Consider the following 27,820-nt stretch of genomic DNA (forward strand, 5'->3'; position numbering starts at 1 on the left):
GTACCTCACCAGGGACCACCAAAGATACATCAAAATATGCAGGTTCCCAAGTTCTGCCCAGATTCACGAGATCAGGTAGGGAAGGAGCCTGGGGATTCCATTCTGACATGGCCCCCAGGACCACTGAGCCTAAGACCACCAGCTGAGGAAGGATGAGAAACTGTGACAAAGAACGAGGAGGTTAATGAATTGGGCTCACTTAGATTCAAATGTGTGGCTTAGAGAACAGACTTGGGGAGCACTTGCCTCTCTGAATTGACATTTTGAGGCATCCTGGAGCCAAGGTGCTAACAATGGGCAGCACCAGAAATGGATCTTGGTGATGTCTAGGAAATTTACTCTAGAGTAGCCCAGGGGTTGGCAAACTATGGTCAAGGACCAAACCCAAGTAACTTGCATTTGCAAACAGTTGAATATGAATAACCCATTGGTCTATTATCTGTGGAGTGGCTGGATAGAGACCAACCATGGAAAAGATATCTGACCTACAAAGTCTGTGTGATAATTAATTTCTCATTGCTGTGAGGAAATACCTGTCAAAACCAACTGCAGAGAGGAAGAGCTAATTTTGGCTCACATTTTAAGGGATTCAGTCCATCATGGTGGGGCAGTATGAGTACGGTGAAGGGTCACACTGGGTCAGCAGTCAAGAAGCAGAGAGAGATGAATGCTGGTGTTCAATTTACTTTCTCCTTTCTTTTTGATCTGTTTTTAGTATTTTAGTTTACTGTGTATGAGTGTTTTGCCTGCATGTATGTAAGTGCACCACACACATGCAATGCCTGCAGAGGCCATAAGAGGGTGTCAGATCTCCTAGAACTGGAATTTTAGATGGTTGTTAGTGTCATGTGGATGCTGGGAACAGAACCCAGGTCCTCTACAAGAGCAGCAGGTGCTCTTATCTGAGAGGAGGCTCTTATCTTAGCTGAGCCATCTCTCCAGCTCCTCCTTTTCCTGTTTTTTGTTTTTTGATTCAGGATCTCCCTGTAGCCCTAGCTGACCTGGAACCATATAGACCAGGCTGGCCTCAATCTCAGAAATTTGCCTACCTCTGCCTCCCAAGTGCTGAGATTAAAGACATGTACCACCGTGCCCAGCTTTCCTTTTTCCTTTTTGATTCAGTACAAGACCCCAGCCCACGGTATGGTGCTGCTACATTCAGGGATGTCTTCCCCTCAGTTAATCCTCTCTGAAAATGCCCTCAGAAACACACCCAAAGGTGTGCCTTCCTAATCCACTAGGTATTTCTTAATCCAATCAAGTTGGCCTAGGGACAACCACTTCTTGTTCAACCACTTCTTAACCTCTCCCAAGCCACATGCAGCCAGACTTCCCAGATCTGCTCTTTCCCCTCCATGTGAAACAGGAGCTTGCTTCCACGTGTATTGTGAGGATGGGATCAGTGCATGTAGACCTCCCTTACCTGGGAGGCCTGTACCTGCTACAGAATACAGTAAAAACATTGCAACCATACTGAGGCAGCAGTGGCCTAGGAAGATTCCATAGCCAGAACACAAGGACTCCTCAGCCCCTACCCAACCTGGTCTCTGCAAGCTGCTGTGGTTCCATGGAGATGAACATTGGCAAGGCTACTCCTCCTGGGAAGAAGAAAGGGAAGGTGGGTTGATGGCAAAACAAGAGGAGGCTGGAAGGACCTGATAGAGTGCCAGGCCAGCCTCATTTCTCCAGTCACCAGTAGGAAGCACAGGTGCCCAACCCATAGAACCATCCTGACATGGCTCCAAGTGTCCTTGAGAGGTCTCATTGAGGGTCTGGCCCCCTAAAGACCAATGTGCTTAGTACGAGATATGCTTTCTTATGGATCAGCATGCCTGGGAGTGGTGCCAGAAAAAGGATGGGGGCAGAAGACAGACCCCCCCCCCAAACAAAACCAGTTTCACTATTTGGCCCCTGTGTAACATAAGCAGTGGCCAGTACAGTGGGTGTCAGGAGCCATACTCCTGTCCACTAAAGTGCTGACAGTGTGCATGCTCCCTAGGCTCAAGAATAGCATCTGCTACACAAGGCTTCTAAGGAGTACTATGTGGGCATGACCCCCCACAGGGCCCCCCACTTGGAGAAAGTGGGGACAGGATGGCCACTATCCTATCACAGGCCAAATTTTAGGGTTTTATGTCCACAGACTCTGGAACAGAAACTCTAGTGGCGCCTTCTGGTGACTGGCCATGGGCCTAACATTATGAGGGAGATTTCTGGACTCAGGGGAAGCCCCACCACCTGGCCTGTACTCCCAATTCTACACACATATAATCCCAGCAGAATCACATGACCACAGCATGGGAGAAGAGCTATTTCCTCAGTCACAGGCTTGAGATGACTGCCTTTCCCTGGCCTCCTCTTCCAGGGCCATCTATTCATAAGGAGGAAAAATGGCCACCCCTTTTCAGAGCCTGGCAGCTTGGGTGCAAATCCCACATCTGTCCTGGAGACCATGCTTTGCTTCAATTGCCCCCACACCTCAGCTTCTGTTTCTGAAAAAAATGATGGGGAAGTGAGACTTTCATCAAGTATAAGAACTAGCAGGAGCTGGATGACCATCTAAAGACGAGAGGACATGTAGAAAACAGCATTGCTACTCTCAGACTGCCCACCCAAAGCAGGCCCTGAAAGGCAGTTTCTAGCAAGGACAGCCTGGCTGCCATCTCCCAGCTGCCCACTCTGCCTGGGGAAGGCTGGGGCCAGTGACCACAGTCCCCAGTCCCCTGACCTCACCGCTGGCCCAGGCTCCAATCAGGAGGCTGAGATAAGCAGAAAGACCGATGGCCACCTGGGGCCCAGGGTGAGTGAACCTTGCTCCACACCCATCACAGCAGCTGCTGTCCTTGACCACACCATGGAGAGCCTGCTGCGACTCAGCCTGCTCTACATTGCCCTGGCCAGCCTCCTGCTGCCTGGAAGAGGCGGTGAGTGCCTGAGCAGACTGGCCCAGGAGAAGGGGGCAAGGATGGGTAGTTGGAGGGTGGCATGGTGGGTGCATTGGCCCAGTCACAGGCTGGCTTCCCAACCAAAGGTGCAGTGAATAAGGAGGTATAGCACAAAAAAAGGAAGCCAGAGAGAGAAGGAGAGGGAATGATAGACAGACAGTGAGAGAGAGGAAAATATACGAAGAAAGAGACAGAGATATGGAGAGAGCAGGGCAAAGATAAGGAGAGAAAAACAGAGAGACAGAGACAGAGCCACTCCAGGCTTGGGAGAGACAGGAGCCAGGGCCCCCACACTTGGTGGCTCCGCTGGGCCAGGGATAGCACAAGGCGAGACTTTACAGGTAGGCAACAGGCAGACCCCAGGCCTGCCCAGAAGAAGAGTTTATTTTAGTTAACTCAGAGCAGGCCCCACTCACGCAGGTCTGGTCTTGTACCAGTAGAAGAAACGGTCTTGGCTACAAGGCTTCAGTTTCCCACTTCTCCACTTGGAGAGCTCAGATCCACTCTTTGCACACTTTGCCCTCATTGAGGAAAAGAATTGCTGGCAAACCTTGCTAACCCAGATCGACGGATCAATGTCTGTAATGACACAGAGACAGCCCCATGTTTGAGAGGGCAATGTGGGGAAACTGGAAATTCAAAGGACACAATCAACAAAACACAAGCAGCAAGACACTGTAATCAGGGCTTTGGAGTCTTTGCTGATTTCCACAGACAAATGTTCACAGCCTTACCATGTTTTAATCTCAAACTGCCAATCTTGTTTTTATTCAAATCAGAAAGTCTGGCTTGGGCAGGGTGGGTCTGTGTGGCTGGCGGGAGAGCAAGTGTGAGTCTCCAACAGAGCCATCTGTGGTGACTAAAATTGGGTCAAGACGGCAGGGCCTGGAGACCTGGCCAGTTGCCCAGCCCCCTCTCCTTCATTCATTGAACAGGGACTTAGTAAGCAGCTGCTCTTTCCAGGTGGGTACACAGCTATTAGGCGGACAGGCTGTTTGCAGGGGCCACATTCTTATCCAGGGGGCAGCAGCAGACCAGGAGATAAGTAACATCAGAGATCATCTACCTATGGTGACAAGAAACAGCACATGGCAAGAGGGTCAGAGAGATATGGGAGGAGGGGACGACATTGGACTGGGGTGTTGAGGACATCTCTTGAAGGATCAAGCAGTGGGGTGAGCCATCCAGATATATGGGCAAATAAATTCCTTTAGCATCACTGTGACCAAAATATCTGGCCTAGACAACTTACGGGAGGAAGGATTTATTTGGGCTCATGTTATCAGAAGGTTCAGTCCTCGGTGGCAGGGAGATGGGGAGCAGCTTGCATCATGACAGTCAGGAAGCAAGGGAAGGGGAATTCTATGGTCTTCTGGACTTTTGTTTCTCCTCTTTTATTCTGTATGGGCTCCTAGCCCATAGGGTGGTACTGCCCACATTCAGGGTGCATCTTCCCCACCTCAGTCCTCTCTGGAAAAACCCTCACGGATGTACCCAGAGGTGTGTCTCAATCTCCTAGGTGGACAATAAAGATTAATCATCACACTGGTGAACATATTCCAGACAGGGAAGAAGGCAGATGCAAAGGCCCTTGGGGAGAGAGGGCCTAGTTCAAGCAGTAAGAGGGCCAGTGTGGTAACTCAAGGGAGAGGTGAAAGGAGGAAGCCTGAGAGGCCAGTCTTGGAAATAGAAGGCCTCAGGTTCTAGTCCCAGACAGTGCCTTCTTAGCATCATCCTCTTCTACCCTGGTCTTGTCCCCTACACTTCTTATCCCATTGGAGGTCCAGCTCCAGGCACCTTTCTACCACTACCAGTAGGCACCTTTCTTCCCTACCAGTAGGGAAGAGGGGAAAGTGGGTTTTCAGAAAGAGGCAAGAAGGGAAGAGTGAATGCTGAGTAGTGGAACATCCCAAGTTGTAGAAATGACTTTTATAAAATGGACAGACTCTGGACTAATGACTTTCAATTAACCTTGGTGAACTTTCTTAACCATGTGCTCTTATGACTTGGATACCTGACTTTGATTCATAATTTGCTACTCCACCCCAGGATAATTAATGAATGTGGGTATACTTGATAATTAACATACCAAAGTGCTGAAAGACAGTATATCTTCATTAAAAATGATGAAGATTGAGAAGAATACTTGACATTGTGTGTATGAGATGCTTCAGGTCTAGGCATGAAAAGGCAAGATTGTCTGATAAGATAAGGGTGGATCTAAATTTGTAGTTCCCCAACTGAAACTGCAACGGTTTTGAATAAAATTATGGGTGAGGCCTGACTCCAGAGCACAGTTGTAGGACATATTTCTACGTGTAATTCCATAAGTATCTTCTGAATTTGGGCCCACTCTTAAAAATCAAAGTTAAGAGTCAGGCTGTTTAATTCAGGTATTAACTGTAATGTGGCGTGATAATGCTGCCCTGGATTAGTTTGCTGTCTGTTGCTGTGATAAAACACTGACCAAAACCAACTTGGGGAGAAAAGGGTTTATTTAGCTTACACCTCCAAGGCCACAGTCCATCACTGAAGGAAGCCATGGCAGGCTCTTAAGCTGGAGGCAGGAACAGAAAGAAGTACAGACCATGTAGGAATGCTGCTTACTGGCTTGTCTTCTCTGGGTTGCTCAGCTACCTTTATTATATATCCCAGGGCCACCTACCTAGGGATGGCCCTTCCCATGGTGGGCTGGGGCTTACCCTACCAATTAGCCACAAGAAAATGCCCCCACAAACATGGCCAATCATATGGAGGAAATTCCTCAATTGAGGTTCCCTCTTCCTCGATGTGTCAAATTGACAACTGAAGCTAACCATGACACTGAGGGACATTCAGGGACAGATGCCAAGGAAAGAGATATAGCGCAATATCATGAAGTTCAAGATGGTCTAAGGGACAAGAGGGAAAGAGAGTGTGGTTATTGAGTGAGGACTCACCTTTGCAGCAGGTCTGCGTCTCTGTGACAGCAGAGAGAAAACCAAACAGTACATTCATCTGGCGATGAAGCACGCTTCATGGAAGGAAGGAGGGACCCCAGATCAGTGTTCAGATATGCATACATGAGAACACCAGGGAGCAGATTAAAGTCAAGCCCCACCTAGAATGAGGGAGGTCCACAGGTCACAATTTGGGAAACTCTGGACAAGGCTTGGAGATTAAATCTGAGGCTGTGGATACCCCATAGGAGAACAGGAGATGATATGAGGATGGGCCTCCCTCAGCTTCTTCTGTGACTGAGGAATGAGCAGTTAGCCTTCTCTGGGGTGGTGGTTGCAGGATACTATGGCCTGGGGACAACAGTGTGGACAGACTTCTGCCAGTGTGAGCTATGTTCCAAAGTATGTGCCTGACTGGGGTTGGGGGTGGTTATTGCAGAGTGATGGGAGGGACTGAGCATGGCATTTAAGGCATAATGTAGATATCACTAAGAAAAATGGAGAATTTTGGGAAGAAAGGGACTTAAGGTTAAGAATGAAGCTCACATTGATCGAGCACTTGCTGTATACCAAACTCTAATACAGCTCTAAGAAGCAGGAATCATAGATTCCAAACTCAGAAGCAGCAATAGGTATCATGTGACTAAGATTTGCATAAGGTTGCTTGATTCTGCAGTCCTGCTTTTTAATTCTGAACACGAGAAGCTTGGAGTTCAAAGATGTAGAGACATCTGTCTCTATGAGAGAGGGAAAGCAAGAGCCTGGGACAGAGGTCCAGCTGGAATGTCAGCTGTGAGAGTCAGCCTCACAGTAAGGTTCAAAATCCTTCAATGGAAGACAGTACAACGTGGAAGACAGAAAGCAGACAATTGCCACAGTGAAGAGAGGAAGGGTGGGAGACAATAAGTCATAGGCTGAGGAGTACAGCACCCCAACACACACTGTGGGAGCAACACACAGATCTGAAATACTGGCCTAAGGTATTGAAATCATCAGATATCAGTGAGTCCTGAAATCAATTTGGCATTGCTTTAATAAAATAATAGGATTAAGCTGAAAGACCTGTGGCCATATTTCGTAGGGAATGAACTATTTCTTATAACATTTTAAGTCTTTGAGCTCTGGGACTTGATATAAATTGTACGTTTTACAAATAATCATCAAAATAACAGCATAATTTCCAATTCAACCAAGAGCAGATGCCTTGAAGGCAGGTGGTATCAGGGCAGAGTATGGGAGGTATGGAGCACAGAGTGACCTGAGGTGGTCACAGGGGCCTGGATGCCCTTAGATCAGAGATCAGAGAGGATTCAGAGGAGGGTTTGGGTGGCCACCTGAGGCTAGCAGATGTGCAGGGGGTTGCTTAGTGAAATGAACAGTGGGTGGCCTACAGGAGACAAGTGAGCTGACTGGCATGTTTCTCTCCAGAGAAGATCTATGGGTGCCTTAGGACAAGGGAAGGGAGCCAGTAGTCCCCACAATCCCTCAGAGCCTATAAATAGTCTTCAGTCTTTTGAGACATGCTGTTGGAAGACACCTGGTAACTGATGAGGCCCTTTCACCCAGGTCTTTCCCTGTCTTCTAGTGTTCATTAACCGGGAACGTGCCAACAATATCCTGGTAAGGACTCGGAGGGCAAACTCACTTTTTGAAGAAATGAAGAAAGGAAACCTAGAAAGAGAGTGTCTGGAAGAAACTTGCTCTTATGAAGAGGCCAGAGAAGTTTTTGAGGACAATGAGAAGACGGTGAGTCAGGCCAGATCCACATGGAGGATGCTGGAGCTGGGTCATCCCAGCTTCTTACTGACTGGAGGCTGGGCTGTTACAGAGTACCAGGCTGGCCCAGCTTTGGGCCTTTGCGAAGGGTAGCCAGGGAGGGCAGTTAAGGGGCTAGATAGGCAGTAGTCTCGTCCTAGCCTATTGACTACAGGACATTCATTCTGGTCTCCTCCCGGCTCTCTTCTTGAATGGGAAAGCTCAGGGGAAGGAACATGTTACATCACAGAAGGGTGTTGAGAACTTGCAAATGTGACCAAGTCACAAACAAAATGGCTATTAAAGAAAAATCTCATGGTCCTAGCCAGTGCTTCCAGCTGAATGCACACAGAGGGACCAGGGGCTGCCACCCTCCCCCTCCAGTAGGCGAGGTGCTCTGTGATTAGGAAGAGCAGGCAGAGCATGCAGACATACAACAGGTCTGCAGTACCACCACCTGTGCAGAAGCAGGGGGGAACCCCACCCTTTTCCCCAGAAAAGGAGGGTCTGCCAGTGGAACTATGCGCCCAAACTAACAAGAATAAGCTAAAGAGCAGAGTTCCCCCACCAAAGAGGGCCAAGCCAGGGCTTCATGGGAAAAGTAATGCCAGGCAGCTGTCAGACCCATATGGAAACTGCAAGATCCACTGCCTCCACTGAAGGCCACAGAGTGAGAACTGCACAACTTCTGTAGCCACATCACTGGCTCCATCTAGGAATACGATCACCCGAAGCCCAGGACCACCAGACCAAGATCACCAGGAGGGTTCGGGCCAGTGTGACCCCTGAATGCTGGAATTGTATTGGTTGCCTTCCTATAGCTATGACTAAATACCTGAGGAAACAGCTTAAAGAGAGGAAATGTTTCGGCTTTCACTATCAAAGGGTTCATTTGGTCTGTGATTACTTCATTCCTTAAGCTGGGCAGAACACTATGACAACAGCCAGAGGCAACATGTTCAATCTCATGACAGACAGAAGCACAGAGGGAGACAGGAAGGAGCTAGAGACAAAACACCTCCAAAGATCCCCAGTAATCTACTGTCCTAGTTACTTTCTATTGCTGTGATAAAGCCCTGACCAGAACCACCATGGGGAGGAAAGGGTTTATTTGACTTATTTGACTTTGTCGTCACCAAAGAAAGCCAAGGAAGGAACTCAGGGCAGGAACCTGGAAGCAGGAGCTGAAGCACAGATCACTGAGGAACGCTGCATACTGGCTTGCTCCTCTGGCCTGTGCTCAGCCTGCTTTCATACACAACTCGGGACCACATGCCCAGGGATGGCACCACCCACAGTGGGCTAGGCCCTCCCACATCACTCTGCAGTCAGGAAAATGCCACACAGATATACCCACAGGCCAATAAGATAGAAGAAATTCCCCAACTGAGGTTCCATCTTCCCAGGTGTTATCAAGTTGACAACTGAAGCTATTCATCACAATTGACCCCTTGTCAACTTCCCATCATGATTAAACAATAACTTTTCCATTTCCTGTCCCCAAGATCTCATGTTACTATTAATATCCCAATATCGAACATAGTACAACTTTAAAAGTCTCACAGTCCTTAAAAATTCTAATACTTGCCAGGTGTGGTGGTGCACACCTTTGATCCCAGCACTCAGGAGGCAGAAGCAAGTGGATTTCTATGAGATCCAGGCCAGCCTGGTCTCCAGCAAGTTTTAGGCCAGCTGGGGCTACAGGGAGACCCTGTCCAAATAAATGAAAAAAAAATAAATTATAATACTTGGGGCTGGAGAGATGTCTTGGCAGTTATGAGTATTGACTGCTCTTGCAGACGACCCAGGTTCGATTCCCAGCACCTATATTGTGACTAGCATTCATTTGTAACTCCAGTTCTAGGGGATCCGACACCTTCTTCTCACCTCCTTGGGCATTGCATAACATGGGTGCACTTACACACATGAAAGCAATACACTCATACACATAAAATAAAAATAATAAATAAAACGCTGGGCATGGTGGCCCATTCCTTTAGTCCCAGCACTCAGGAGGCAAAAGCAGGTGGAACTCTGTGAGTTCACAGCCAGCCTGGTCTACATAGTGAGTTCCAGGCCAGCTGGGGCTACAGGGAGACCCTGTCTCAAAAAGACCAAAAATAAATAAATAGATAGATAAATAAATAAAATATTAACAATTATAATACTCGATCCAGGTGTGGTAGTGCACAACTTTAATCCCAGCACTCAGGAAGCAGAGGCAGGTGGAGCTCTGTGAGTTCAAGGCCAGCTGGGGCTACAGGGAGACCCTGTCTCAAAAAGACCAAAAAAAGTTAATTAAAATATACAGTCTCTTAACTGTGGGCTCCTATATAAAAAAAAAAAGTTTAATACTTTCTTATTTCAAAAGGGAAGAACCAGGCACACTTAAGTAAAACCAAAGTCTAACAGTATATCTCTTCTGGGACTCAGTCATAATTTTCTGGCTCTCAAGGGCTTAGGAAGCGCCACTTCTCTGACTCTGCATCCACAGCACACATAGCTTGTCTCATAGACTCAGACCACTGCCACTCTACACCTACCACTGCCCTTGGTGGTCATCCCATGGTCCTGACATCTCTACTCCCTGGGGTCTTCACTGAAAATGCAACCAGTGGCCCCTTCTGGTCTCTCACAGTGCAAAGCCTCAGAGTTTCTTCATGATCCCATTGATCCTGGGATCTCTACTGCAATTGAGGCTACACCTTCACCAGTGGCCTCTCTTGGTCTCACAATGTGCCAAACCTCAGATTCTCTCCATGACCCCCTCAGGCCTTCAAAACTAGTACCACATGGGGAACTCTTTCACATTATCAAGCTCAGCTTTCGATGCAGCCTTGGTCCCCTCTGGACCACAGCTTCTGTGTGCTAACCCTAAGGAAATGCTTCCCAGCAGATTTCATCTCAATGATGCTGGTCGCTTATTGATCACAGCAGGTTTTTAGCCCCAGGTATCCAACCTTCATTACCCCAGTAAAGCACAAAAGGTTTCATTTCCACAGATTCTTAATCTAAAATACACCATACAAACTGCCCTGATAGAGTCTTTGTTTCCTTCTGAAACTTCACAATCCAGGCTTCCATCATCTGTACCTCTCTCAACATTATTATCTTCCAACCTCCCACAGTACAGTTCACTAAGCTCCAAGCACTCAACAATAAAGGAAATGCCTCACAGGCATGCCCACGGGCCAATCCCATAGAGGAAGTTCCCCAGTTACGGTTCTTTCTTCCCAGGCGTGTCAAGTTGACAGTTGACACTATCTAGCTATCTAGCATAGCTTCTTTTTCCAGCTAAGCACTACCTAAAGTTTCCGGAACCTCCCCAAATACCACCACCACCTGGGAATCAAGTATTCAATACATAAGCCTAGGAAAGAGACCTCATATTTAAACCAAGCTACAAGGCAGGGTCAACTCTAGTAATGATAAGAGGATTTATTTATTCACATCAAATAACAAAAGGCCTCAGGGAGACATACTGAGGTCAGGGAAATCCTAGAAAGTGAAGGAAGATAAGCTGAGTACCATCCTCAAGGCTGCACTATGGTTTCCTAGCTCAATGTTTACAGCAGCCTCAAAGATGTTAAAACATGATGTCATCAAAATCGTTCAGACTTAATCTCGAATGATTTTCTGAGGAAAAAATCCATTATCTACAGTAGGACTATCCCCTATGTAAAAGTTTTTTGGAGTTGGTTAGTGACATTAACTAAATACCAATTCTGGGATTACAGAATTTATTTATCTGTAATTTATAATTACAGAATTTACCCTGAATTCACCACCTTTGCATTCTGCATGGCCATACGGTCTATCATGATCCCATTGAAATCACAGATGAAGGGAGCATGCTGTGCTTAAACTCAGCAGTGACAGCTTTCTGAAAATCAAGCAGAGACCATTAATGGTGGTAAGGCCATGTTCACAGGCCCATCCCACAATCATTTAGAGCTCAGGCATCAACTGTGTCATGTGTATCTGGAAGAATCCCATAACATGAGGGAAGAATATCCGATTCCTGCCATGAAAGCCAATGATAAGGAGGAAAGTATTATAGATGAGCATCCTAGGAAGCACCACTGCATGTTGGCCCACAGAGTGAGCTCTGTTCAGGTCACATGACTAGACGCCTTAGAATTTCCGGAGATCCTGGTATGCAAGAACATTCCCATGTTGCCAGACACTAGATGACCATTCATTTCCACCACCACAAGAAAGAAAAGGAATCAAGAATTCCTTTTACTCTTTGTTACTGATGCTGAGCCATCTCTCCTGCCCCTAAACCAAAGTATTTTAAAGACAGTACATTCTAGGACTACCATTACAAAGCCCAACAAAGGGAGTGGCTTGAAATAAAAAAGCTTTTTTCTCTTGAGGTTCTGGAAGCCAGAGTGCAAAACCAGGACCTGGCCAATGTTGAGCCCTGGAGGGCCAGAAGCTCTTTTCCTGGCCTCTTTCCAGCTGTTGTGGATCCAGACATCACTCTGCCCCCTCTGTCATCTTCCAGGTCTTTCTCTTCTGTTGGCTTCTGGTATCCCTTTCTGTCTTTGGAAGGGATACTCTCAGTGGTTTAGAGCTTATGATAATCCTGGATGACCTCACTCTAATTACACCCACAAAGATCTGAGGTCCCAGGTAGATCTGAATGGAGGGGTGGAAGTGCTAATAAACTAGCTACATCTGCATATAATGTGAACATCTATTAGTGTAATACAGACTTTTAACCTGTTTTAACCTAATAAGCAATTCACATTTTTTCCAGCTTACATAATGATGGCCAGCAGCCCATGATTTTTTTCTGAATTTTTAGCCCAGATCTAACTGAACCTCACACATCAGTCAGCTGGTGGGTAGTGAATGGAGCTGGGGTTTTTTGTGTTTTTTTTTGTTGTTGTTTGTTTGTTTTTTACTATAGTCTGTTTCTTGAAAATATAGTTTCAATATTCAGCAAAGGCCACTTCAGTGGAAGTGGATAGGAAGCAGGGTTTCACAGGTGCAGGGTATCCTGGCAGCTGTCCCTTTCAGATGGAGCAGTTCTGGAGCATTCCTCAGGGTGGGTTACTGGACAATGATTGCTGTTGTGTGAAATGTCTGTTTTCTCTAATGTGTTTTTAATTTTTTGTTGTTTTAGAATGAATTCTGGAACAAATACAAAGGTGAGATTTCTCCCAGTTCCATCTTTTTTTTAATTGTAAGCGTATGAGTGTGTTGCCTGCATGTGCGTAAATGCATCTGTGTTGTGCAATGCCTGTGGAAGTCAGAAGACGGTGTTGGATCCCCTGGAACTGGAGTTACAGATGATTGTTAGCTACTATGTGAGTGCTGGGAATCGAACACAGGTCTTCTGCAAAAGCAACCAGTGCTCTTAACTGTTGAGCCAGCTGTCCAGCCCCTCTATTTCAATCTTAAATGAGAGAGGCTCACTGGCATATTTCTATTAGGAGAAACTATTGACTTTTGAAAACACATTCTGAATTCCATTCCTGCCCCTGTTCAAATTTTATTCGTTTTATTTATTTTTATTGAGGTTTTTTACATTTCATACAGCAGTTCTTTGTCAAATTTAGACCCCTGCTCCCATCCATGCCCCCCACCACTGGACCTCATGTTTTCTGCTATACATGTTAAGTCCTATCTAGTCAAGCATTTGTATTCAGATGTCCATCAGTGCAAATTCATCCACTGGAGTCTAGTTAGCCTATCTAGAGATCTTTGGTAAGGCCTACTCTCCTTACCCAGTAGTGATCCGTCTCCAATAGTTCCAAGACTAGAGCCAACCTTCCACCTGTTTCCCTCACTCCAATCTGGGCCCTTGTCTGATTGAGTTGACGCGGGTCCTATACTCATTGCCACCATTTCTATAAGTTCGTATGTGCAAGTTTCCAGTGGCCTGAAAACCTCTGCTGAACCAGCCCTGGCTCTTACAATCTTCTTACTCCCTCTTCCGTAATGGTCCCTGAGCCGTGGGTGGGAGAGGTTTGATGTAGGAGTCCTATCCAGGGACACACACTCTACAGTCACTTATTATTTAAAAGCTGGCCAGTCGTGGCCTTCTGTGTGCATCACACTCTGTTGTATAAGGAGGCTTCACTGATGAGAGTTGAGGGATGCACTAGTTTTCTCCCCCCACCCCCTGAACCCCTGTTCTGCTATGTTCCATGAGTCTTAGATGTAGAAGTTCCACTGAAGATATGTTACCCAAGACTGGGCATCTCTCAGATGTATATTCTCTGTGTCTGACCAGTTGTGGGGTTCTGTAGTAGCCTTTATCTGTTTCAAAAAGAAGCTTCTTTAATGAGTGGTATACGATATACTTATCTGTAAATATAAGGATCCACATTTAGCATGTGATAAGAAATTTCATTATCTACAGATATGACAGAAATAGGATTTTCTCTAGGATCTATGACCTCTCCAGTCATGTGTATTTGGCTATGTTTACAGTGCCACCTGTGAGTTCACTCCCATTGAGAGGGCTTTAAGTCCAATTAGATAGCTGTTGATTACCCCCAGACATCAGTGCTACTACTGACTAGTAGGGGTAGTTTGCTCTACTAGTTGTTATGGTTATTAGGTTTAGGTCTGTGTTGGACCATTGTTTGATTTTTTTTCCCCTTAGCAGTTTGCATAGTATCCTCCAGAACTATGAGAGCTAGTCTTCAAGTAGAAGGCTTCTAGCTCAGTTCCTGCTCCATTGTTTCAAGTTCTGTGTCTGAAGTATGTCCTATCTTCAGCAGTAGGGTTCTGGGAGATAACCAAGAGCTCTGGCAACAGCCTGTGTTATTTCGGGAGTCTCTTGGATCACTCTGACCAACCACTCGAAGGTCTCTCCTGTCTAGCACTGTGTCCCTTGCCCTGCAGTCCCCAGGTACATATGCACTATTGTTCAGGTACCATATGTGTATTTTTCTGGGGGGGGTGTTGGTGGAAACACATTCCCTTCTGGTTTCTGTAGTCCCCCAAGATCCATTCATCTCTACCCCTCATCCGACCTCCCTCCTCCCACCCCAGTGCAAGTGTCCCCATTATTCCCTCCCTCCCCCCAATAACACCTGCTTCCCCCATCCTCCTCTCCGGAGGTCCCTCCTCCCCACTGTGGCCCCCAGCATGTCCATCCCTCCTCCCATCCCAACCACACATTCCCACTTTCCCCACCTCCCCCTGGTAACATCTGTTCCCTACTATCCCCCTCTTTCAGGTTCTTTCTTTTCCTTTACTTCGGTGTTTCCTCTTCATTTTCCTGGTGTTACATCAGGATATATACTCACATATAAGGGATTGGTACCACAAGTCACAAATGAGGGAGAACATAGTTTGCTTGCTTTTCTGCATTTGTGTTACTTCACTTAGTATAACAGTCTCTAGTTCCATCCATTTACCTGCAAATTTCATCTTTTCTTACTGCTGAATAGAACTCCATTGTGTAAATGTATCACACTCTCATTATCTATTCATCAGTTGAGGGACATTTAGGTTGTTTCCATTTCTTAGTTATTGTGAAGAACAGCAACAAATATGGATGTTCAGGTATCTCTACAGTAGGATGAGTCCTTTGGGCATATGCCAAGGAGTGGTATAACTGGGTCATATGGTAGGTTCATTTTTAGTTTTTTGAGAGTTCTCCACACTGCTTTCCATAGTGGTTGCACAAGTTGGCAATCCCACCAGCAGTAAATGAGCATTTCCCCTTTCTCTACATCCTCTCCAGCATTTGGTGTTTTTCATTTTCTTGATGTTAGCCAGTCTGGGGTAAGATAGAATCTTAAAGTGGTTTTTATCTACAGTTCTCTAATTACTAATAATGTTGAGCACTTTTTAAGGTGTATTCTCAGCCATTTTTATTTCTTCATTTGAGAACTCTCTGTTCAGGTCTACCGCCCATCTTTTTATTGTGTCATTTATTTTCTTGTTTCTTCATTTTTTGAGTTCTTTGTATATTCTAAATATTAATCCTCTGTCAGATGTGTAGCTGGTAAGGATTTTTTTTCCCACTCAGTGGGATTCTTCTTCACTTCCTTAGTTGTTTCTTTTGCTGTACAGAAGCTTTGTAGGTTAATGAGGTCCCACTTATTGGTTGATGACCTTAATGTCTGAGCAGCTGATGTCCGATTTAGAAAGTCCTTTCCTACGCCTATATCTTGGAGGGTGCTGCCTATGTCTTCTTCTAGCAGCTTCAGAGTTTCAGGCTTTATATTGAAGCCTTTGTTACATTTGGAATTGACTTCTGTGCAAGGTGAAAGATAAGGATATAGTTTCATTCCTCTACAGGTGGAGATCCAGTTTTGCCAACACCATTTCTTGAAAATGCTGTCTTTCTTTCATTGTGTGTTCTTGGCACCTTTTTCAAATATAAGGTGGCTGAAATTGCATGTACTCATGTCTGGGTCATCTTTTGTGTTCCATTTATCTATATGACCAATTTTGTGCTGGTACCATGCTGTTTTTATGATGATAGCTCTGTAATATTATCTGAGATCTGGTATGGTGAGCCCCCCAGAATTATTCTTTTTGCCCAAGATCATTTGATTATCTGGGGTCGTTCGCGAGTTCTGTATGAATTTTAGGATGATTTTTTGCTAGCTCTATGAAAAATGTTATGGGTATTTTGATTGATATTGCTTGAATCTATAGATTACTTTTGGTAAGATGATCATTTTCACAATACTGATTCTACCAGTCCATGAGCATGGTAGGTCTTTCCATCTCCTAGAGTCTTCCTCTCTTTCTTTCTTTAAAAACTTAAAATTTTCACTATAGATATCTTTAATGTCTTTGATTAGGTTGATTCCTAAATATTTTTAAGGTTATTGTGAATGGGAGGGTTCCTTTGAATGCTTTTTCTGATTGCTTGTTATTGATATATAGAAGGCTACTGGCTTTTCTAAGTTCATTTTGTAAAACTGCCACTTTACTGAAAGTATTTATCATTTCTAACAGTTTTCTGGTGGAATGTTTGGGATTTCTTATGTATATCATATTGTCTGCAAATAGTGATAATTTGTCTTCTCTTGTCTTATTGCTCTTGCAAGAGTTTCAAGCACTGTATTGAAAAGGAGTGGAGATAGTGGATATCCTTGTCTGATTCCTGATTTTAATGGGAATGCTTCCAGTTTTTCTCCATTTAGAATGATGTTGGCTGTGGGTTTGTTGTTTATAGCTTTAACTATGTTGAGGTATGTTCCCTCCAGACCAATTACTTCTAGGACTTTTAACATGGATGCATGTTGGATTTTGTCAAAGGCCTTTTCTGCATCTATTGAGATGACCATGTGATTTTTGTCTTTAAGTTCATTTATATGATTCATTACATTTATTGACTTACATACATTGAACCATCCCTGCATCTCTGAAAAGAAGACAAATTGATTGTGGTAGATGATCTTTTTGATATGTGTCTGAATATTCTTCATGAGTATTTTGTTGAGTATCTTTGCATCTATGTTCATTAAGGATCTGGGTCTATAGTTTTCTTTTTTGTTGTGTCTTTACCTGGTTTTGGTATTAGAGTGATGCTGGCTTCATAGGAGTTTAGGAGTTCTCCCTCTGTTTCTATCTTTTTGAATAATTTACACAGTACTGGTTGTAGATCTTCTTTGAATGTCTGGTAGAATTCTGCTGAGAATCTATCTGGGTCTGGGCTTTATTTAGACAGGAGGTTTTGTATTCCTGTTTCAGTTTCTTTATTTGTGATGGGTCTGTTTAAGCTGTTGGTCTCTTCTTGGTTTAACATTGGTGGTGTCCATACCTTTAGAAATCCATCCATTTCTTTTAGATTTTTGAATTTAATGGAGTATAGATTTTTAAAGTATTCCCTTGCAAAGTTCAGGATTTTTTTTTTTTTTTGGTGTCTGTTATGATGTTTCCCTTTTTGGCTCTGATTTTGTTAATTTGAATTTTCTCTTTCTTTTTGTTAACCTAGATAAGGGTTTCTCTATCTTGTTTAACTTTTCAAAGAAACAGATTTTAGATTGATTGTTTTTTTTTTTGATTTTTTGGGGGAGGGGTTGTATTGTTTTCTTTGTTATTATTTCATTCATTTCTGTTCTGATTTTTGTTATTTCTTCTTGTCTACTAGGTTTGGGCTTGGTTTGTTCTTGCCTTTCCAGAGTTTTGTGTTGTATGTACTGTTAAGTTATTTACATGTGCTATTTCTGATTTTTTAAATGTAGGTACTAAGAGCTACAAACGTCCTTCTTAGGGCTGCTTTGAAAGTGTCCCAGAGGTTTTGTTGTGTTGTATTCTCATTTTCATTTAATTCCGGGAATACTTTTATTTCTTCTTAATTTCTTCTTTGACCCATTCATCATTCAGGACTGTGTTGTTTAGTCTCCATGAGCTCAAGTAGTTACTAGCACTTCTTTTGCTGTTGATTATAAGCTTTATTGCACTATGGTCTGATAGAATACATGGAATTATTTCAATTTTTTGTATTTTTTGAGATTTGTTTTGTGTCCCAGAATGTGCTCAATTTTAGAAAAACTTGCACGTGCTATTGAGTAGAAAGTCTATTCTTTGGTGCTTGGGTGGAATATTCTGTAGATGTCTGTTAGGTTCATTTGATGTAAGACGTCATTTAATTCAGAAGTCTATATTTATTCATTGTCCAGTTGACCTATCTATTGGAGACAATGGGGTATTGAAGTCACCTACTATTACTGAGTTGAGGTTAATCTGTGTTTTATAGTCCTGTAGTACTGTTTTTATGAAATTGGGTGCACCAGAGTTTGGCACGTATATAATTCATGATTGTAATATCTTCTTGATCAATTGTTCCTTTGATTAGAATGAAATGACCCTGTTTATCTCTTCTGATTAGTTTCTATTTTTTTGTCAGATATTAGAATTGCAACACTTGCTTGCTTCTTAGAACCATTTGATTGGAATATTTTTTCCCATACTTTTACCCTAAGGTAGTGTCTTATCCTTGAAGGTGAGGTGAGCTTCTTAAAGACAATAAAAAGATGGGTTTTCTCTCTTGATTCATTCCATTAGCCTGTTCCTATCTTTGGTCCTCTGTATTACTTTGAGCATTCATTTAACACCTTTTCGCTCTGGATGTTATTTAGAGTATGGTATAGCAACTTTATATTGATTCCACTTTGTTTTTTACTCTATTACAGATTTGTATTTAATGGGGTCTTGCTCTATTGCCTGGACTGGCCTAAAACTCCTGCTTCAGGCTCTTGAGTAGCCAGAACTGCAGGTGTTCTCCATCAAGTCTGGCTCAGATACAGATTTAAATCAGTTCATCCTAGTTGAAGATACCAAATTCCATGATAATTTATATTTATTTGTTTTTATCTTATGTGTACGAGTGTTTTGCCTGCATGTGTGTTAAGTGTACCACATGCATGCAATACCTACAGAGGCCAAAAAAGGGCATCAGAGTCTCTGGAACTAGAGTAACAGATAGTTGTTAGTAACCACGTGGGTTCTGGGAACCAAACCTGGGTCCTCAACAAGAGTAGCTCATGCTATTAACTACTGAGCCATGTCTCCAGCCCTCCCGTGATAGCTTTTTAAGACAACTATATCAAGTAGTCTGAAATATTGGATTCCCTAAAGGGAGTGACCTTGATGACTGTTCACAGCATTAGAGACAATGTTGATGGTTACTACCCAGTAACAATTTCAAGATGATAATTGGACTTGCCTCTCCTCCAAGAAAGCTGGAGCCCACACTGGTACGCGACCTTTTTCAGAGTCTCATTCCATCCCCAAACCCCTTGGGAAGAAGAAGTCTCAGAGCTTCTCTTATGATCAGCACCCAGTCCAGAAATAAGTGTCATGCTATCCACTGTCCTCTTCCTTTGACCAATGTGGCCACCAGCCCAGAGCACCTCACCCTGTCCACAAACACATTATAATATAGCGAAGCAGAAATAGAGACCCAGCCAATGACCCAGGGGGGCAAGAGCATCACACACAGATAGCCACATGAGGTGGGGGCAGGAAGCAAGCTCAAGATATCTGCAATGCAGATGAAAAGTCAGGCAGCAGTGGTTTCCATGTTGGTGGAAGTGTCTTCAACCTTGGTTTCTAAACCATCTCATTGCAGATGGAGACCAGTGTGAAAACAATCCTTGCCAGAATGAAGGCATGTGCCGAGATGGCCTCGGGGAGTACACATGCACCTGCCTGGAGGGATACGAAGGCAAAAACTGTGAATTCTGTAAGTCCCTCTGCTCGATGGACCTTCAGAGCAGATATACTCACAGATAGAGTGTGGGGGAGAGGGAAGACAACCATAATCATTCTTAATTTATAGTCTATGCTCTGCCTCACTGACCACTGGACTAATGCCCCATGCACAGCCCAATGTGCCCCCCAGGCTGCTCAGCGGGGTGCGATAAGAGAGACAGCATTTCTGATACTCAGAGCTGTTGTAGGGCACCATGAGACAAGCAATCCATTGCTGTATGAACCAGAGCCTGTGTCACTCAAGGTGGACCATTCACTCTGCTTTTCCTGCTACATCTACTCTTGAACAATGGTTCTGAGTCACCAAACACCAATGAGTCACCAATGAGGAGCATTCAATACTGCTCAGTTTGAAATATTAGATGCACTTAATTGATTCTACATGGAAAAACATCACTGAAATATTACTATTAGGATGGCTCATTTTTTAAAATAGAAAATTAGGTAGTAACAGACCAATTTTCCCTAACAAGGAAGCTTAGCCTCTCTCTCTCTTTCTCTTTCTCTCTCTCTCTCTCTCTCTCTCTCTCTCTTTTTTATTTGTGACATGGTTTCCCTGTAGCCTTTGTTGGCCTGGAACTCACTATATAGACCAGGCTGACCTCAATCTCACATAGATGTGCCTGCCTCTGCCTCCCCAGTGCTTGGATTAAAGGCCTGTGAAATGCTCTCATTCTAAAGTCTAGATTGCCCAAGAAATCATTATGTAGTTCACCCTAGACCGTAGACTTGAACTCCCTGCAATCCTTTTGCTCAGTCTCCTAGGTGCTTAGATGACAGGCATATACCACAATGTCCAGGGCTAAATTACCCTATAGAGTGAAATCTTTTTCTGAACGGCCTCAGGATTTTCCCCAATGGGGCTACTGATTATGAATCATTCCACAGAAGCCTGGGTGCTGCCTGTACCCAACAGACTAACAGACCCAGTATAGAGTACATGCCCAGCAGCTAAAGTTCCATTAAGGTTGATTTTGCTCCATAATTGTTTCATAATTTTTTCATCCAAGTACAAGTGAAGGGCTGTAAAACAAATTGCTACAGGCATCATTATTAGTGTGATTATTATCAGGTTGAATCAGTCTGTGCTGGAAGCAGAAGGGGCTCCTCTGGTCTAAGACGCTGCAGATGGAGGCAGGTGGACTTGATCAGCACCTGAGGCACAACGGGCAGGTCAGCAGTTGCTGAGGGATTAAGTGGATACTCTGTCACAAATTTCATGTAGCCTGAATTACCTTCAACTCCATGACTTAACAGTGTAGACACTGAGGCTACGGGGCTGAAAGGACACCTCTCCTTCCATCTACAGTAGACCCGGTCCCCAGCCTCCTGTCAGACACCGCTCATGGGAGATAGATGACGGTTCCTGCCCAGTCCCACAGGAATTCAGAGCTGCAAATACAGCATGCCCACAGCAGGGTGCCTGGTGCAATATTGGGCCAGAGTAGGGGGCTCACACACTGTTCATTGTTAATGAGTGAGAAAAGGAAGTTGCAGCTGGGAAGCACCCCACCCAAGGGCAACATCCTGGACCAACAGAATGTACACAGCCCTCAACAGAGATAATGGAGCCACTCTCCCTTACAGAGCTTCTTGGAGTCAATGGAGAGCCCTGTGCATATCTGGGATGTCCCTTCCATAGTCTGTGAAGATGCTGGGTGTCCTTCTCATGGCCTGTTCATACACCAAATGTCCCTCCTATGACCTGGGCATATGCCACCAGGTGTCCCTCCAGTGGCCTGGAGAGGCAGCACCAGGGAGTAGGGCTCACATGGGGCTGGCATTTTGTTTGGCTGCCTGTTCTGTTAACATACAAACCACCCATGTGTGTCTTCCTGGGACTCTGGCCCTTAGCTCCCTTACATCTGGGTATGACTGAGATTGGGCAGATGTCATCAGGTACCCTCTACCAGTCTGAGATTATCCTGTGCCTATAAGAAAGACTCATCTGCCCTCTGCTTCACAGTTTCTAGGAAACTCTGCAGCCTGGACAATGGGGGCTGTGAACAATTCTGCCTCGAAGAGCAGAACTCAGTGGTATGCTCCTGTGCCAGGAGTTACACCCTGAGTGACGATGGCAAGTCCTGCATCCCCACAGGTAGGGGGCTGTAGGCATGTTCTGGGTGGGGCTGGTGGGCAACAGTGGTGTCAGGAGATAGAGAGCAAGAGTCAGGGCTCTGGGCTCAGGTGATTCAGTCATAAAGGCTTCAGGTTTGGAACCAGACTCATTAGATCTGGGGGGAGGCAGCTGTCAGCTTCCTCCTTTGAAGAGACTAGGACAAACCAGGTGATGAAAAGAGGTGACCCAGGTGCCAACATGCTAGGCCTGCCCATGGCTCAAGCAATGATCTCTGTGCAGGATAGCCCATGCTTCACTGCCCTGAGAGATACTGAGGTCCTGGGAGCCACACTTATCACAGTGTCCCAAGAGCAGGTGAGGGGCAGGGCCCTCCAGAGTTGGGCGGGGGGTGCACCGGTGGGAAGAAGAGCCAGTGCTGACCTCATTTTCTTGGCCCCATGTTGATTGTGTTCAATTTTCCTTTTCCTTGGTGAGAGCTGGACATGCTCAATCCAATAAGGAGCACCAGACAAGGCTCATAGAGGGCAGTGAGTACCTGATGGTATGAGGGATATAAGGGCTCGGGAATGAGCTCCCTGTCAGACATGTGAGAAGCTCAGATGAGCTCACCCAGCATCTCTAAGAATGCAGCCCCTTGGTCAATAGCTGGGCCCTGACCTCACCATAGAATCCCCCAGGTGGGTTAGTGGGGGCTGAGAGTCTCAGATCCACTAGAGCCTGAGTATCCAAGCACACAGATGAGTTCCATCAGGGACCCAGCACCCTAGGCTATTTCTTCCTCCTTTCCTCTCCTCCATTGTTCACTGAAAACAGTTTATTCTAGAAATTAAGTAACCAGAAAACAGTGACTCCAAATACAACCTTCGAGGGTGAGTCCAATTATACAGCACGAAATCTCTTAAAAACCAAAAAGCAAGGTTTTTATTTCTGTGGGCAGTAACATTTTAAGCTTAAGCTAGTTCATAAAATTTTGACTAAAGCTATTTCTTGATATGTGAGCAAAGTATTTTCACTCCAGGAATAGTTACAAATCAATTCAAAATAAAGTTTGATGTCTGCAAACACAGTAAAAGACCAGGGTGTGGCTCAGTGATAGAGAGCTTGCCTAGCATGCTTCAGACTTTCAAACGGTTGTGACTACAATTTTCAACACAGACCTAACAAACTAATGTCTCCAGGAAACAGAATGCCCAGGTCCTCTCACTGGCTCAGGACACAGTCACACCTTGGAGAACACAAGTGAAGGCCACATTGAAACTACATGACATTAAACCAGCACCAGCACAGAAAGGCCACTATGCTCAGCCTGAGGCTACTGTGTCCTTTTCCTTCTCTTGGTTTCTGCTCCTTTTCTGGCAAAACTCCAAAGCTTTTAAGTTTTTTAGCTCTGCCTTTTGTTCCTGGCTCTCATTATAAACCTGGCTAAAAGTAGCAACAACCACAACACTGCCTGAGTGCAGGGTTGCCTTGAAATGTCTGCTACCACAGTAATTTATCTATCATTTTTAAACTCTCCCTCCCACCGTCTCAGGGCATCGACAAAATGTAGACAAGATCTTTGCCACAGTGTAACATAAATAGTCTCCAGTACAGTTCCCAACAGAGTGCTTGTTCTCTTCAAAGATCTCAGATCACAGTCTTCCCTATCCACCATCCCATCAGCATTCTGACCCACTGGAATCACTCATTTAACTCTGCCAACAGAATTCCAGGCTTTCTCTAGCCCACATTCTTTCAATAGCCATAAATTCTTTCAAATTCTTCCCACAAACCAGTTCTAAGACTTCTGAACCACTTGGTCAGGTAGTCATAGCAACAACCCTACCACTGGCAGAAATTTATTTATGTCAGGCCAGAAATCAGCAGTGGCACATGCCGATGGGATATGCTGAAGAGGCAGAGGCAGTAGGATCATGAGTTCAAGGCCAGCCTGGGCTACACATTTTAGCTAGGGATGGTGGTTCACACCTTTAATCCTAGTATTTGAGGAGGCAGAGGCAGGCAGATCTATGTGAGTTCAAGGCCAGCCTGTCTACATAGTGAGTTCCGGGCCAGCTGGGCCTACAGGGAGATCCTGCCTCAAAAAGCCAAAAAAAGAAAAAGAAAAAGAAAGAAATTTTCTATATTAGTCAAAATTCCTGTCACTGTAACCTGACATAAATAATTTTAGGAAGGAAGAATTTACTTTGGCTCATGGTTTCAGAGATATTAGTCCATCTTTGTAGGAAAGCAAGGCCGAGCAGCTCACCTAATGGCAGCCAAGGAACAGAGAAAGAAAACACCTATGCCAGCAAGATCTCTTCTTCTTTCCTTTTTATTCTTTGGGCCCCCAGACTATGGGATAGTGATGCTTATATTCCAGGCATGTTTTCTGCTCTAAATCTTCTCTGGAAAGTCCCCCACAGGTACATCAGGAGGTATGCTTTACTAATCTCTCATTTGGGTCTCGATTCAATCAAGTTGACATTCAGGATTAGCCATCACACCCTTGCCTTTCAGGAAGCCTCACTGAGCCTATTGAGCTTCTGGCTATGCTGAGGCCACTGCTGTCTCTTTTTTTTTCAGAGCTCTTCCCCTGTGGGAAAACCACTATGGGACGCAGGAAGAGGTCCGTGACCAAGGCCACCAACAGCAGTGAGGCTGTCCCTGAAGACTTCATGTTAGACTGGGATGTCCTGTCTCCAACTGTGAGCCCTTCTGACCTGCTCAACCACAACCAGACAGACTCCAATGAGAAAAATAGAAACGTTGTACGGGTTGTGGGCGGTCGGGACTGCGAAGATGGGGAGTGTCCGTGGCAGGTAACTGGCCTAAACTGGTACTGGTTGCAGTTAGAACAATCCTCTCATGACACAGAGTCGGAGGAACAAATTCTGGGGACTCAGCAACCCAAGCCAGCAAAGGTCCTCCCCAGTGGTGGGTGAAGGAGAAAGATTGTCATTACATCATTTCTGATTTGATCACTTTTGATCATCATCAAAACATCTAAATGATATTACAAGGCAGAAAGTGCCTTAAAGAAAAGCACCTTGGCTGGGCATAGTGGTATACACCTTTAATCCCAGCTCCTAGGAGGCAGAGAGAGGCAGATTTCTGTGAGACTGAGGCCCGCCTGGTCTACAAGTTCCAGGGCAGCTGGGGCTACAGGAGGACTCTGTCTCCAAAAGAAAAAAATACAAAACAAAGAAAGAAAGAGAGAGAAAGAAAGAATGAGAAAACGAAAGGCACTTAAGTTAAAAATATTCTTTGGTTTGGACTTTGGTCTGGACAAGCACTGCCAGACTTAGGAAAGAAAGCCCAAGCTCCACCCCACCCCCAGTGAGACTTGAGCCTTGTACAGACAACAAATTCCCTGATAATGTAAGCCAAATGCTTCTGGGACATGCTCATCTACCATTTCTGATCCCAGCTTGACTAGGTGCTCCGACTTTTATCTTTCATCTTCTTTAGGGCTTGAGGTTTCCAATGTCCAAAAACAAAATACCTGTCCTAGAAGCAAAAATCCCAGAGCTACCAGCAACCCCCAGGAGTCATCTGAGCCCCCTTCACCTTGCCTGTGTGTGCCATTCTTCGGACACATGGACTGAGGATTCACTATGCTGAGCCCAGTGTGTACTGTGTATAAATATGAGATGCTAGACCTGGAAAGCCAGTGGGTGTGAGAAACTCTGGTCAGTGAAGTGAGTGTAGAGCGCCTAGAAAAGGCTCTTTAAACTCCTCAGAGAGCCCACATACCCCAGTCCACTCAGCATGGCCCACATGCAAACCATAGGTGGTTTATAGACACACTATTCTGGTCACAGGCTCTGCTCATCAATGAAGAGAATGAAGGATTCTGTGGGGGTACCATCCTGAATGAGTTCTATATCCTCACAGCAGCTCACTGTCTCCACCAAGCCAAGCGATTCAAGGTGAGGGTAGGTAAGTGACGCCCCTGCCTCCTAAGCCCAGTGGACATGTACCACCAACCTCTCCAGGACCCCTGGAATCGATGGAATCTGTTAGAGATACCTACTAGAGAAGCCCTGTTTGGAAACAGAGTTCATCTCATAAGGGGGTCAGGAAGCAGAGGAGAGGACTAGAGAGAAGGAGGGGGGCCAATGGGTCCCTGGACTGGGCCCTTCCGCATAGAAGTTTCCCTCTTCAGGGTCTTAGGTGTCTATGCTTCATGTGACCCTTGTGTTTCTTAGTGTCCTCAGAAGCCTTGCCAGCCTCCCTCTTCTATAACACTCTTGAGACCTCATATTTGCATTTGTGGGTCATTTAGTTAATTTCAATCTGTTTCTATAAGACCCTAGAGCTTTCTAGTGAAAATCCAGGGCAAGTCACATATGTGATTTGAAATTTAACCAGCATAAATCAATGAGGTTAATTCCAATATCTCATTTCATGCTGTTATCCAAAGCCTTGTTTTCCATGTGTAATTGTGTAAAATAAGCTTCAGTTGTGAGTGAGATACCCCATATTCTCCTTTCACAGTCTGCAGAGTTCCACTTTTAGCATGTCACTGCTTAGGTGGGCCCAGCCCCGGTGCACAAGCACCTGTGGGGTTGGAGGCACGGCCCAGGTCTGGACAGGCCCAGCTCACAGGACACACTCAGGGAATAATTCCTCTGCCAAAGCATGAGGAATTGGAAGGAACCGAAGTTCTAAATCATTTTTTTTTTTTTTTGAAACAGGGTCTCCCTGTAGCCCCAGCTGGCCTAGAACTCGCTATATAGAGCAAGCTGGCCTCGAACTCACAGAGGCCCGACTGCCTCCCAAGTGCTGGGACTAAAGGCATGTGCCACCACATCCAGCTAGTCTTAAATTTTTATGTAAAAATATGATCAGATGGTCACACCCTGGGGTGGGGGAGACAGAAGGCCATTTTAGGTATCTTTATTTTTATACCGTGAGACAAGTCTCACAACAGAGCACAGACTAATCTTGAACTTGCAAAGTTTCTGCCTCATCCTTCTGAGAGCTGGGAATACAGACTTACCCTCCCTGGCATGGCTGTTTGTATTTTGAGTCAGGCTCTCCCTGTGGCTTCCTTTTTTTTTTGGTCTTTTTGGGACAGGGTCTCCCTGTAGCCCTAGCTGGCCTGGAACTCACTATGTAGACCAGGCTGGCCTCAAACTCACAGAGATCTGCCTGCTCTGCCTCCCAAATGCTGAGATTAAAAGCATGTGCTAGCATGCCTGGCCCCATTTTTTTAAAAACATTCTTTCAAAGTATCTGATGTATAAACACCTGGCCCTTAGGGAACTAACTGCCATCTGCTCTGACTCCAGGGGATCGGAACACGGAAAAGGAGGAAGGCAACGAGATGGTACATGAGGTAGATGTGGTCATAAAACACAACAAGTTTGTGAGAGAGACCTATGACTTTGACATCGCAGTGCTCAAGCTGAAAACACCGATCACGTTCCGCATGAACGTGGCCCCTGCCTGCCTGCCCCAGAAGGACTGGGCCGAAGCTACACTGATGACACAGAAGACAGGCATTGTGAGTGGGTTTGGGCGCACACATGAGAAGGGCCGGGCATCCAGCACCCTCAAGATGCTGCAGGTGCCTTATGTGGACCGCAACACCTGTAAGCTCTCCAGCAGCTTCACCATCACCCAGAACATGTTCTGTGCGGGTTATGACACCAAGATGGAGGATGCCTGCCAAGGGGACAGTGGTGGCCCGCACGTCACCAGGTTTAAAGACACTTTCTTTGTGACTGGTATTGTCAGCTGGGGAGAAGGGTGTGCAAGGAAAGGGAAGTACGGGGTGTACACCAAGGTCACGGCCTTCCTCAAGTGGATTGAGAGGTCCATGAGAGCCAGGGGGCTGCCCACAGCTGAGACCCCACGGTCAGCAAATCCTCCACATTAAAGCAATTGCTCTCCAGACCCGCTGGGTCACA

General features: G+C 45.2%; 1 protein-coding gene across 1 annotated transcript; it reads left to right on the forward strand.

Annotated features, from left to right (window-relative positions):
* Positions 1 to 599: 599 nt before the first annotated feature.
* F10 (coagulation factor X) lies at positions 600 to 27,820 on the forward strand. Its single transcript, XM_029553692.1, has 9 exons — positions 600 to 621; positions 2,604 to 2,924; positions 7,470 to 7,630; positions 12,774 to 12,798; positions 19,701 to 19,814; positions 21,810 to 21,941; positions 24,489 to 24,724; positions 25,727 to 25,844; positions 27,200 to 27,820. Exons 1-9 carry the CDS (start codon positions 600 to 602, stop codon positions 27,787 to 27,789), a joined length of 1,719 nt encoding a protein of 572 aa, XP_029409552.1. The 3' UTR covers positions 27,790 to 27,820.

Source organism: Nannospalax galili, unplaced genomic scaffold (genome assembly GCF_000622305.1).
Source record: "Nannospalax galili isolate Female #2095 unplaced genomic scaffold, S.galili_v1.0 scaffold744, whole genome shotgun sequence".
NCBI lineage: Eukaryota > Metazoa > Chordata > Mammalia > Rodentia > Spalacidae > Nannospalax > Nannospalax galili.